The sequence below is a fragment of the Gopherus evgoodei genome, chromosome 1 (genome assembly GCF_007399415.2).
Source record: "Gopherus evgoodei ecotype Sinaloan lineage chromosome 1, rGopEvg1_v1.p, whole genome shotgun sequence".
Classification (NCBI taxonomy): Eukaryota; Metazoa; Chordata; order Testudines; family Testudinidae; genus Gopherus; species Gopherus evgoodei.
Window position 1 is genome coordinate 4,855,319 of NC_044322.1, and position 13,257 is coordinate 4,868,575.

General features: G+C 42.7%; 1 protein-coding gene across 1 annotated transcript in view; it reads right to left on the reverse strand.

Annotated features, from left to right (window-relative positions):
- LOC115648684 (disintegrin and metalloproteinase domain-containing protein 20-like) overlaps positions 1-13,257 on the reverse strand; it is a 153,517-nt gene that overhangs the window by 71,334 nt on the left and 68,926 nt on the right. The window contains exons 12-13 of the mRNA XM_030556663.1: positions 12,804-12,978; positions 2,298-2,387 (exon numbers count right to left, since the gene is read on the reverse strand). Coding sequence (XP_030412523.1) covers positions 2,298-2,387; positions 12,804-12,978 — 265 coding nt within the window. The remainder of the gene's footprint in view (positions 1-2,297; positions 2,388-12,803; positions 12,979-13,257) is intronic.

Sequence of the window (13,257 nt, forward strand, 5' to 3'; positions counted from 1 at the left end):
GCCTGGATTTGAGGTCCCAGACAGAGGTCTAAGCCAAAGATGGCACCCAGGTTATAGGTCTAAGGGACAGACATGATGGTATTGTCCAGTGATCAAGAAAGGAGGTAGTGGAGAGGGCATGGAGGGGCTGGAGAGAAACAGATGAAAAGTTCTGTTGTAGCTTTGTTGTGCTTGAACTGATATCTGGCTGGATATCCACAAGGAGAAATCAGAGAAAGAGGCTGACATTTCTGTTTTCTGAAAGAAAGACAGGTCTGGAGCAACAAAGTAGATCTGTAAAAATGTGTTTTGTTTTCTCTGTGGCCTGAAAGTAGAGTCTGGATGCATCCTCCTATGTTGATTCTAGATGACTCCATGAATCTTTGAGTAAATGCAGCCTTGTGGCAAATATTTCTGAATAACTGGGCACTGGGGGAAAAGGTCTATCCCTGTGCCCAATACTACACATCTATCAGAAAATATCCTTTGGAATGTTTCCCCAGTTTTCCTGAGCAACTAGGGTGGAAGGATCGGGTGATGTGATGAAGCTGGATTGCTCTGAGAGGACTCCTACGCATGAATACAGAAGTAAAGGGATGAAAGGATGGTAGAGAAAGATTTTCTCCAATCCCAAGGAGCTTCTCTGCTGAGTCCCGTATGTCCTGACCAGTTAAGATACTGATCTATAGGGTGGACTGAATCTAAGCACTTTCTGCTACTGTACTGGATCCTGTGGCAGCAGATGCCACATTTATTGCATCAGTGATAGCACAAGAACTTTCTGCTATTGACATAGGCTTTTGTAGAGTCTAGAGAAGGTGACTTTAACCTTTATTGCAGAACCCTTAGTTGGGAGCCTGGCTGTCAACTAAGTCTTCTCCAGTTGATTTGAGGAATCTCAGAGAGGTCTCCAGAGGGAGCAGAAGAACTTCTTTCCGTCTAAATAAGGATGTCTTGTACTGGGAGATGGAGAGTTGGCTCTCCTTTTCTTCTCGGGCTCAGATGACTCTGGAAATAAAGGTGCTCCAGGCTATGCCAGGAAAACGACAAAGGAAGAGAAGAATAATAGAGAGAAATTAGAAGTCTACGTAGGAAGATAATATTGGGGGAAATATCAATTTGGGTATGTTTTGAAGTCACATAGGGTATGTCTACACAGCATTTGGCGGTGAGCCTCCCAGCTAAGGTCCACACACTTGTGCTAGCACGGCTTGTGCTAGTGCACTATTTTTAGCTGTGTTGATGGTGCTTTGACATTTTGACTCAGGCTGGAACTTGTGCTCTCAAGCCCACTCCACCCACCCCAGGTTTGGAGTCTGAGCTCCAGCCCAAGCCGCAACATCAAAGCACTGTCTACACAGCACACTACAGCACACACTACTAGCACAAGTCTGATGACCTAGGCTGGGAAGTTCACTCCCAAAAGTTGAGTAAACATTCCGATAGGGCTTGGAGCCATGCATTGCCAACAGAGCCAGAACATTCTGGAGAGGATGTTGATGGGCAGGTTCTTTCACTCTCTCACCAGTTTGTCACTGACAAGTTTAGCTGCTATCTTAGGTGAGTTGCATAACTGCCAGGTTATAGAATCATTCTCAAGCTTTCCCTGGCCCAATGACTATTCAGTCATGCATAATGATAATGGATAGTTATTGGGCCTAGGAAGGAATGTGAGAATGATTCTCTAGGCTGGTAGTTCGGGCATTTATCTAGGATGTAGGAGGCCCAAGTTCAAGTCCCTACTCCAATGATTACTTAATTATTTATTAAAAATGGAACAGCTTCAACAGGTGACACTGAGAAACACTGACACCTCATATCCCAGTGGCTAGGGCACTCTCCTGTAACATAGGAAACTCAAGTTTAAGTCTCTTCTCCACATCAGCCAAAGGCGGGGAATTGTATATCAGCTTCTCACATCCTAGGAGAGGATCCTAGCCATTGGGCTAATAGTTATAAGGGAGCCCTACCCCCAGAATTTTTGCAATTTTTCCTCCTTTGCTTTTGTCAAAATGCCTAAAGTCAAAACAAAAACATTTGATTTGAATATCATTGAAACATTTCAATATTTTGATTTGGTCAAAATCATTCAGTGAACTCTACATGAAGTAACGAATAGTTTTGGGTTAGGCGTTAGGCAACTATTTTTCTAAAAACAAGTTGCCCAGCTATAATCCCAACACATCTTCATGTGATTAGCAGATCTAATACTTGAGAAGGAAACTGTGAAAATGAATAGCATTGCCACTGGGGTTAAAGACAGTCATTAAACATTCAGTTTACCATAAAATACAAAACCTACTATATGTTTTTCTTACCTGACAGTTTTTGCAGCAAAGTCCAGAAATACAGGCAGCACCTGGTTTTATTGTACAATTGGATAGGCAACAACCACTCCGTAGGCACACCTTCAAGTACAAAATGAATGGCACCTCACCTTAAAAATCTGGCGTGGGACTCTCCTGTAATAACACAGCTCTTACCATTTATTGTTTGATTTCAAAGGGTAACAAAACTCAGTGAATTTGAGAAGCAATCTCCCATTTCTCAAAATAGTTATATGCCCTGTTTTGGCCAGGACAGTCTCTTTTCTAAGCCCTGTCCCAGCTAACTCAACTTTTTTGGCAAAAGTGGGCATTTTCCCCATTTGCTCTTGCCAACAAACAGGACAAATGCCCTCTTTTGTCAAAAAAGTGGGGTGCAGAGGAATGTACAGGAGTGGGTGAGTGGTGATGCCAGCCTCACGCAGGGGAGGAGGCAGGGCTTGAGCGAGCAACAATGCTAGCCCCAGCCATAGCCTCATGCAAGGGGCAGGCAGGGCCCAGATGAGTGGCTGGGGTCAGTTCAGTGAGCGGAGGGCGGAGGAGGCGGCTCACGATAGCCCAACATGGTGTCCCATTTTCCCTTTGGGAAATATGGTCAACCTAACCATAGTTCTAATTACATAGCATTTTTATAAACTATTATTATTATTATTTGTTATTTCTACTACACAAAGAATCCAAAGAGAATGCTAGCAAGAGAGGAAGGATGGTTCAGCAGCCTGGGACAAAGGACACTGGGTTCAATTCCCTGCTCTGCTGGAGTGTGGACAAGTCACTAAGTTTTTCTCTTCCTCAGTTCCCTAACTGTAAAAATGGGGCAATAGAGAAATACTATCTCACAGGTGTGTTGTGAGTATAAATTCATTAAAAAGATGGAGAGGTGCTAGTCATTACAGTGACGCGGGTCACATAAGTACCACAGATACATGTAATATTTCTAATGATTTTAAGAAACGTGAAAACAAAATTAAATAGTTTTATTTTAATGTAAACTTTTAAATGTAGATTCACCAATACACTAGAGTAGCACAAAGAAACAAAGTGTACTTGTGATTCTGACACAACACTGAATTTGTAATTCACTCACTGGATTGCAGGGTTGTGTTAGTGAGACTGGTACTATGTGATATTAGGTGTAGGGATTGCATAGTCCCTGAGTCCCAATGTCTCCGTGCTTTAAGGGCACCCCCTGTACTTCTGCCTTGGTTCTCCTGGTTCTGTTGCCAAAATGGGAGTGGTGCCAAGGCAACCTTTCAAGGCGGGGAGCCTTTTAAGCACTGATGTTCAAGCTAGTATGCAGCCACATCTTTAAAGAGCTGTGAATTTGGCCAAGAAAGCTACATGTATACAGTCACTCCTCATACCAGAGTCATTATAACCAATAGAATTGTGGCAGGCAAATTAGCTGCAGACAATGGGTGGTGATTGGTTGAGTTAGCACTGATGTCACACTGACCCCAGTGAAGTTACCCAAGCTGTTGAACCACGGGAGGGGTTGGTCAAGGTGACAGTTGGAAATTGGATCTTGAAAGAGGGAGATCTGGTAACTGTGACAGGACAGTCACAGGTTAGACTTGCCTACAGAATGGACTAAGTGAGGAAACGTTTGTAGAACTCTTGAGAAGGGAACCTGAAGAGGCTGAAGAAAGCTGAGCTTGATGTCCCTAGCCCCAGAAGCTTCCCATGTAAGTAGATTATGGTGTATGATAGTGTAAGACCTTGTCTACACTAAAAAGTTGGGTTGACCCAGCTAAGTCACTCTTGTGTGTGAAAAATCCACACCCCTGTGTGACATATTTAAGCTGAAATCATCCCTGATGTATACAACACCATGATGTAGACAGAACTGCAGTGCTGTATATGTGGCACCCTTGCATTTCATGTATAGACAAGCCCTAAATGATTTAGGCTTTGAAGTGATGCTATATAATAATTACCACAAACAAGAGTGTATCTCTTGGTTTTCCAATTCCCAGGAAGAAAAGACTAAACCCTTTTAACTCTAAGTCTAAAAGAAACAAGAAGAGAATAGTACCAGATAGAGAGAATATATGTCAGCTGTTCACCAAAGGGGAAATAAGTCCTCAAAGAAAGTGAAAGTTTATTAATTGTCACAATGACCTGTTACATGAAATTGTTTAAGAAAAGACGTAAGATGGAGATAGAGTGAATTAAATTAAATCAAGAGGGTTTTACTGATACCACTGACCAATGTAGGCCACAGAAAGGAACCCAGAAGGGCACTGCAACCTCCACATGCTCTGGCTAAATCCTGAACCCAGCTTGGATGTAATACTTCATCTTTCTTCACTCCCACCCCTAATCTTCCCCAGTTTGTCCTCTTCCTTTCCCACCTTGTTTCTTCTCTTTTCCGTTGCTCTCCTTTTTCCTTCTGTTTAATAACAGCCTGGCTTAGCTGGCCAAGACTATATATTTTGCAACATGGCTGTAAACCTGTGAGCAGAAAGGCAGCTAAAAGCAATGCCCTAAATAGCCCAATGTTGGTACAAGTTTGTCAGGTCTCAGAGTGGCTGATAAGACCATGTGCTGTGCCTGTATTTCTCCAATAATAAGGTTGTAAGTAAGAGTCAGCACAAGAAATAGAAGTTGCAATTTCTATCTTTGCTGTTCTTTTCTATCTTGTTTTGTGTGATTGCCTTGGTTAGTCAGGATTGGACTTCAAGAAAAAATGCTAAAACAACAGTTCCGGACCATTTCAACTGACCTCCCTCTTTGACACCATCTAAAGAATAGTTATTGCTATCTTTGACACCATCTAAAACACAGCCAAATGAGGTTTTTTCCTTCTAAAATCTCTGTCCAGTTAAGGAAAAAGAATAAGGGATATTGTTAAAATAAAAGCCTTATTTAAGACCTTACATTTCAAATGCTTGAACTGTTTTTCCTTTTCTTCTGCATCTTTAATAATAGGTTAAATGGATTTGGGGTGCTTGCCATGATACTAAGTAGGTTGTGGTGTCTGTATACCAAACCTTGTTTAACACTGGTTAATATTGGACAGTGACTGGGTTGGTTAACAACTTTGACTCTTTGGACTCATATATTCCATCTAAATTAGTACAACACATCTAATATGGGGATGCTGGCAATGACTTCATAATTTAGGTTGAGTTCCACTTTGCACTTAAAGCCAGAATTCAACCTCTTTGCTATGGTATTCATAGTAGTTATAAGGAACTGGACATGGATTGTAAGATGAGTGTGTGAACAATATCTCAGTCAGAAACAGAAAGATTTCTGGGTGGACAAGCATATCACGAGGCAGTCCTGAAGTACCATAGTTTGCTGAAATTAGGGGAAGTATAGTTTGGTTCAGAGAAACTAGATCAGCAGGCAAGGGAACAAGATTCAAGAGCCCACCAGGTTCACAATTGCAGAGTGGATTCCCTTTGGCTGAGTCCAGCAGCAAGTTCTACAGGCCTTACTCTTGTCAACTGCTTCTCTGGGAACCACTCCACTCTGACAATATGAGCAACTGTACTGGTTGCTCATATTCACTGATGTAGACTCTTGGGTGAAGAGTTTCACTCATGATATAAGGGACCTTCTCAAATCAGGATTGACTTTCATTGGGAGACCCAGTGCCCTATGATCAGAATAATAGTCGTTTGCATCAGAAGAGAGAGTTATTTACCTTGTGCAGTTATTGAGGTTCTTTGAGATGTGTGTCCCCGGGAGTGCTCCACTTCAATGGCGCTGGAACACACTGACATCTGATCAGAGATTTATGGTAGCAGTATCCACGGGGGTTGCGAGTATGCAGTAGGCATCTCACAGTGCCATTGGTGCCGCATCTAGTGCATGCACGACCTGAACCATGCAGTTCCTTCTCTACTGCAGAATCCTTACTGCAAACTCCAAAGTAGAGAGGAGGAGGGTGGGTAGTGGAGCACCCATAGGGACACACATCTTGAAGAATCTCAGTTATAGTACAAGGTGAGTAACCCTCTCCTTCTTTGAGTGTTGTTCCTGTGGGTGCTCCACTTCAGGTGATTGTAGAGCAGTGCCCCTCAGAAGGCAAGAAGGACTTGGGGTTCATTTGAGTCATAGAGGTGAGTACGGTTAGGCCAACTATGGCATCAGCCCTGGAGTTTGCATAGTGCTCAATGAATATGTGGACAGAAGCCTAAGTGGCCACCCTACAAATCTCTAATATCAGAACATTGTTGAGGAATACTATCGAGGTAGAAACTAATCATATGGATTGCTCTCTGATGTGCGTAGGGGGGGTCCGTGTTCAGAATATGATAGCAATGTTGAATGCACGTGGAAATCCATTTAGACAGTCTCTGAGTGGATATTGCACAGCCTTTCAGACAGTCGGTAGTGGAAACAAAATGTCTAGGAGATTTCCAGAAAGATTTGGTCTTTTCCAGGTAAAATGATAACGCATGCCTGGCATCCAATGAATGGAAGCCAGGCTCTGTTGGAGTCCCATGAGGCTTGCAACAGAACGTAGGAAGATGGATTGGTTGGTTCACACGAAAGCAAGATGTTACCTTTGGTAAAAAGTTTGGGTGCGGACGTAGCATGACCTGGTCTTTGAGGAATATTGTGTAGGGACGATTGGCCATGACAGCCCCTATCTCTCTCACCCATCTGGTAGATGTAACAGGAACCAAAAAGGCCACTTCCATGGATAAATGTAGTAGGAAACAGGTGGCTAATGGTTCAAATGGCAGCCTTCTGAGGAACTTCAATACCAGATTGAGGTCCCAGGCTGAAGTAGGTTGGCGAATTTCTGGAGACCCGTGAGGAAGAGTTTAGTAATGGAGTTTGCGAAGATTGAGGTCCCATCAATCTCATGATGGAATGCTGAAACGACTGCGAGATAGACTTTGATTGAGCTCATTGCTGAACGCAAATGTTTCAGCTCCAGTAGGTATTCCGACACTAATGGTAGTAGTGCTGTGGAGGCCATCACATATTTTTCTTCACACCAGGCAGAGCATCTCTTCCATGTTTGAAGGAAGTTATTATGCATGGTCACTTTCCTGCTGTTTAGTAATATGTGTTTAACTTGTTCCAAGCAGGCTACTTTGCCACAATCAAACCACACAGGAGCCACGTTTGAAGGTAGAGTTTCTCCAGATTCGGGTGAAGAGTGCAACCATTGTTCTGAGACAGCTCTGAGTTGATCCTCATTTACAATGGCCTGAAATTGTGATTTTTTCTCCTTGGGGAGCTCCACCATGAATGAGCTAAGTTTGCCATAGTTATCATAATCATATTTAGCCAACAAGAGTGAATAGTTGGTGACTTGGAATTGAAATGTTGCTGAGGAGTAAGCTTTTTGCCTGAAGAGATTGAGCCTCTTGTGTTCCTTATTTTGTTCAGTTGATCGAAACTGTTGTTGTTTGCCATGTTGATTACCTGTGTTGACCACCAAGGAGTTGGGAGGTGGGTGTGAGAAGATGAAGTCCACCCCTTTGGCAGGGATGAATACTTCTTATCCGTCCTTTTGCATGTTGGCGGAATTGAGGCTGGTGTCTGCCAGATTGTCTCTGCTGGTTTCAAAATCACATCATTGATGGGCAGAGTGCTTTTGCAAGCAGATGAAGGTTGTAGAATTTGTTCCAGCTTGTGCTGGTTTGTCTGCACTTCCTTCAACAGGATGTCCTGGCTTTGGGCGACCCACTTAAACAGTTCCTGGAACTGTCTGAAGTCATCCACCTAGATAGGCAGCGGTGGCATAATTGCCTCATCTCGGGAGAAGGAAGAATTGTGAGCTGGAGATGTCATTCCCGATCTGTGCCTGTTTCTGTGTTATCCCCAACATCCTGAGCCTCTGTTGACCGCAGGATGGGAGATGTGGGATTAAATGTCAGCTCGCTTCTATGAGCCGTGGGTGGCCTGGAGCGGGAGCCCTGGTAAATTGCCTAGGGTTGGGCCCATTGCATTGGGAAGGCTATCGGTGGATACATCCACAGCGGTCTGTACCACAGTTGAGCTATCTGGTTGTGAGGGCATTTGGACTCCATCTGGATCCAGGGTGGTCATTGCTCTTTTGGTGATGAGTGATGTGGTGAGAAAGTGTATGGTTCCTGCACATCATCATTGTCTTCACTGGACGACCGTACAGTGTTATGAGAGGTAAGCTATAACTTACAGGAGAGCCCTCAGTACCAACTAGTAGGTTTCAGAGTAGCAGCCATGTTAATCTGTATCTGCAAAAAGAACAGGAGTACTTGTGGCACCTTAGAGACTAACATTTATTTGAGCATAAGCTTTCCTGAGCTACAGCCCACTTCATCGGACACATAGAATGGAACATATAGTGAGGGTATATATATATAGAGAGAGAGAGAGAGAGAACATGAAAAGGTGGGAGTTGCCCAACCAACTCTAAGAGGCTAATTAATTAAAATGAACTGTTGTCAGCAGAAGAAAAAAAATTTTATAGTGATAATCAGGATAGCCCATTTAAGACAGTTTGACAAGATACTTAACATGGGCGAAATAGATTCAATGTGTGTAATGGCTGAGCTATATGTTCCATTCTATGTGTTCGATGAAGTGGGCTGTAGCCCACGAAAGCTTATGCTCAAATAAATTTGTTAGTCTCTAAGGTGTCACAAGTACTCCTGTTCTTTTTACGAAACATTAGGGACTGCACTGCCAACAAGACAGACAAATCTCTCTGTTGCAGTAGATTTCTGGCGGTTCTGATGACGGTATCATCGGTGCCAATGGGGAGAGACCACCTATGTTTCTGTGGTGCTCTCTGTGGAGACATCTGTGCCCTCTTCCTCGGTCTTTTAGAGGAACACGTCTCCTGTCCCTGCCAAGACGTCCATTGGCCTGCCTCTGGTTGGAGAGATTTCTACATCAGTATCATTTTCAAGCAGAGATCCTGGTCAAATTGGGCTCTTGCTTTCAGATTACTGCAGTAGGGACGTTTTTGCAGGATATGTGCCTGAGACATTGGACACACAAAGAGTGCCCATCAGAAATGGGCATTGCTCCATGGAAAGAGCAGCATCACTTAATGCCTGGGGAGCCAGGCATCTCTAATGGTTATCCAACCCCAGTGTGGGGAAACTACGGGGAGGGTAAAACTGGGAAAAGTAAATGGTTTTTTTTTTAACAAAAACTAGTACCAGCATTAACTATAACTTTTTAAATGACTGACTAACTACTGAAACCTATTTTTCTAAAAGTTTGGCAAGAGTGACGAACACTGCCCCAGAGCTCCATCTTCAGCTGAGGATGGCCTAATGCGTGGACATTGCTACCATAAATCTTTGATCAATGATACCGGGGTGCACCAATGCCTGAAGTGGCGTACCCACAGGGACGGCATTCAAAGAAGAAGTAAGGGGACAGTACTTCTGACCACTCCTGCTGGGGTCCAGGTTTGGTGCCACTAGGGGGGTGGAAAGGAAGAAGCAGAAGAAAAAACTATCAGTTCCTTCTGTGTGCATGGCTAAACCATCAATCTTTCTCGAGACTTGATTACTGTGTACAAGACTTGAGCGTTGACATTAACAAGTGTAAGGAAATCCAATTTTGAACACTAGGACCGAGTAACTCTGGCATGCACTCTGAAGATACATAAAAAGGAAAGAAGCCAGCCTACCCAGGACAATGAACTGGCCATAAATAAAATCAGGCTGGAAATTAGAAGTAACTATCAGAGGTGTGAGGTTCTGGAACAGCTTTCCACTAGGGGGCAAACTAACTAGTTTTAAGATCAGCAAAGAGTTGTGGGGCACCTTGTAGACTAACAGATGTATTGGAGCATGAGCTTTCGTGAGTGCATCCGACGAAGTGGGTATTCACCCACGAAAGCTCATGCTCCAATACGTCTGTTAGTCTATAAGGTGCTGCAGGACTCTTTGCTGGTTTTACAGATCCAGACTAACACGGTTACCCCTCTGATAGTTTTAAGATGGAGCTTGATGGGATTATATGAAGGGGTTGCCAGCGATAGCAGTGCACTGGACTCAATGACTTCCAGTTCTTTGTTCCACAAAAGCTATATCACAATGGCTGAAGTAAAGAGATTGAAGGGGGCTTGTGCATTGCACACCCTTTGCACAATCCCCCACCTCTGTTGCACCCTCCCTTTACCAGTGGAAGCACACAGGCCTCTTGCAAAAGGGCTCTCTGTGGCCATGGAGGATGGGGCTAGGTTTGTATACAAATGGCTTCATCCTGTTTGTAGGCAAGTAATACATACAGTACAATTCACACAAGAAATGCACACAAAGTGGTGCCCCATTATACATTACTTCTGTTGATCTGAATGGAAGTTGTAGGTCTTATGATCAGTATTGGGCTCAAACTGATACACTTGAAGGCCAAAAAGGACCATCATGCTCATCTAGTCTGGACGTACATTGCAGGCCACAGAACCTTGCCCACCCACTCTTATAAATAGACCCATAACCTCTGGTTGAGTTACTGAAGTCCTCAAATCATCATGATTTAAAGACTTAAAGTTACAGAGAATCCAACGTTTCCTCTAGTTTAAAACTGCAAGTGCCTCATACCCCATGCTGCAATGAAAGGCAAACTCCTCCCACCTCGAGTCTCTGCCAATCTGACTTGGAGGAAAATTCCTTCCTGACCACGAATATGGCGGTCATTTGGACCTTTAGCACTGCAGAAAATCAAACAGCTAGACACCAGGGAAAGTATTCTCTCTAATAACTCAGATACCTCCCCATCTTTGTCTTACCATGGGCTGTTAGAGATATTTGCTACTTTCAGTCACAGATTGGCTACATTCCATTGCAGACAGTCTCATCATACCAACCCCCTCCATAAACATATCAAGTTCAATCTTGAAACCAGTTAGGTTTTTTGCCCCCACTGTTCCCTTTGAAAGGATGTTCCAGAACTTCACTCCTCTAATGGTAAGAAACCATCATCTCATTTCAAGCCTAAACTTGTTGATGGACAGTTATATCCGTTTGTTCTTATGTCCACATTGGCGCTTATATTAAATGACTCCTCTCCCTGGTATTTATCCCTCTTATGTATTTACGGAGAGCAATGAAATCTCCTCTCAGCCTTCTCTTGGTTAGGCTAAGCCTGCTCTTGGTTAGGCCTTCTCTTGGTTAAGCCATCTCTTTCTTAGCCTTCTCTTGCTTAGGCTAAGCTCTTTCAGTCTCTTCTCATAAGGCAGGTTTTCCATTCTTCTGATCATCCTAATAGTCCTTCTCTGCACTTGTTCCAGTTTGATTTCATCTTTCTTTAAAACGGGACACCAGAATTACATACAGTATTCCAGATGAGGTCTCACCAGTGCCTTGAAGAATGGTATTAACACTTCCCTATCTCTACAGGAAACACCTCACCTGATGCATCCTAGGAGCATATTAGCCTTTTTCACAGATGAATCACACTGGCGACTCATAGTCATCCTGTGATCAACCAATACACCCAAGACTTTCTCCTCCTTTGTTGTTTCCAACTGATAAGTACCCAGCTTTTAAAAAAAAAATCTTATTCTTAGTCCTCAAGTGCATGACCTTGCACTTTGCACTATTATATTTCATCCCATTTCTATTAGTCCATTTTCAAGGTGATCCAGATCTTCTTGTATGATATTCTAGTCCTCTTCCATATTGGCCTTCTGACTTTGTGTCAGCTGCGAATTTTATTAGCACACTTCCACTTTTTATGCCAATAAAAATGTTAAATCAGATTGGCCCCAAGACCGATCCCTGAGGAGCTCCACCAGTAGCCTCCCTCTAGCCTGATGGTTACCCTTTCAGTATGAAATGTTGCGGTCTCCACTTTCACCAGTTCCTTATCCATCCTTGAATTCTCATATTAATCCCCATCTTCTCCAATTTATCTAATAATTTCTCATGTGTAACTGTATAAAATGCATTACTGAAATTGAGGTAGATCTGATCTACTGCACTTCCTTTGTCTTAAAAAATCAGTAATCTTCACAAAGAAAGAGATCAGGTTGCTCTGGCATGATCTACTTTTTATAAAACCATGTTGTATTTTACCGTAATTGCTGTTTACCTCTATGTACTTAACTACTTTCACTATCAAAATTTGTTACAAGATCTTGCATACAATTGAGGTCATTCTAACTGGCCTGCAATTTCCTGGAGTGCTTTTTTCCCTTTCTTAAAAATAGGTACTATATTAAGCAATTCTCTGGTCATACAGTGTGATCCCTGAGTTTATGGATTAATTAAACAGAAGGGGGAAATGTATTCCTGTTTTTTTTTAAATATCCTCATAAAATTTATTGTGTACTCAAGGAGTAATTTTCTTTGTACTCAAAGCTGTAATTTTGATGTGCATAAGATGTGTTCTTCAGACATAATAACAAAATAGTTGAATCCTATTTTAAATGCAAAACTCAACTCTTAGTCTTAACTATGGAACTATGAACAGCACTTCCATCGTATAACCATGTGTCTCACGGAATAGCTTTGAAGTTGGATAAAACAAACTTAACAATACTTCTGTAAAATGTGCACAAAGCTAAAGTATTTAATTACTAACCTCATCCATACCACAGTCACATTCCTCCTCATCTTCTAGTACACCATTACCACACGTCTGTGTTCCAAATATTTTCTTTTCTGGTATGTTAAGCAGGCATGTTTTTCCTGGTTTTCTTATCGTGTCAAAATAGAATCCTCTGGAGCAGTTACTGAACTCTGTGCACATTATCCGCCTGCACAGGGAGAAAATAGATTGAGATCTTGACTCTTTGGCCTGGGTAGAGTCCAACATAGCCCTTATAAACTTTATCCTCTCTACTAGACAAAGGATAGACTTGTCTGCATTGATCAGTAGTCCTAAGGTCTTGAAGGCTGACTGAATGAGATGAACACTGGATATAACCTAAAGTTTGGACAGCCCTTGACTTGCCAGTCATTCATTTAAAGGTAGACTTGCACTCCTAGTCTCCTAAAGAGCACTTCTACCATGAAGACATGTTCTGTTAACACTC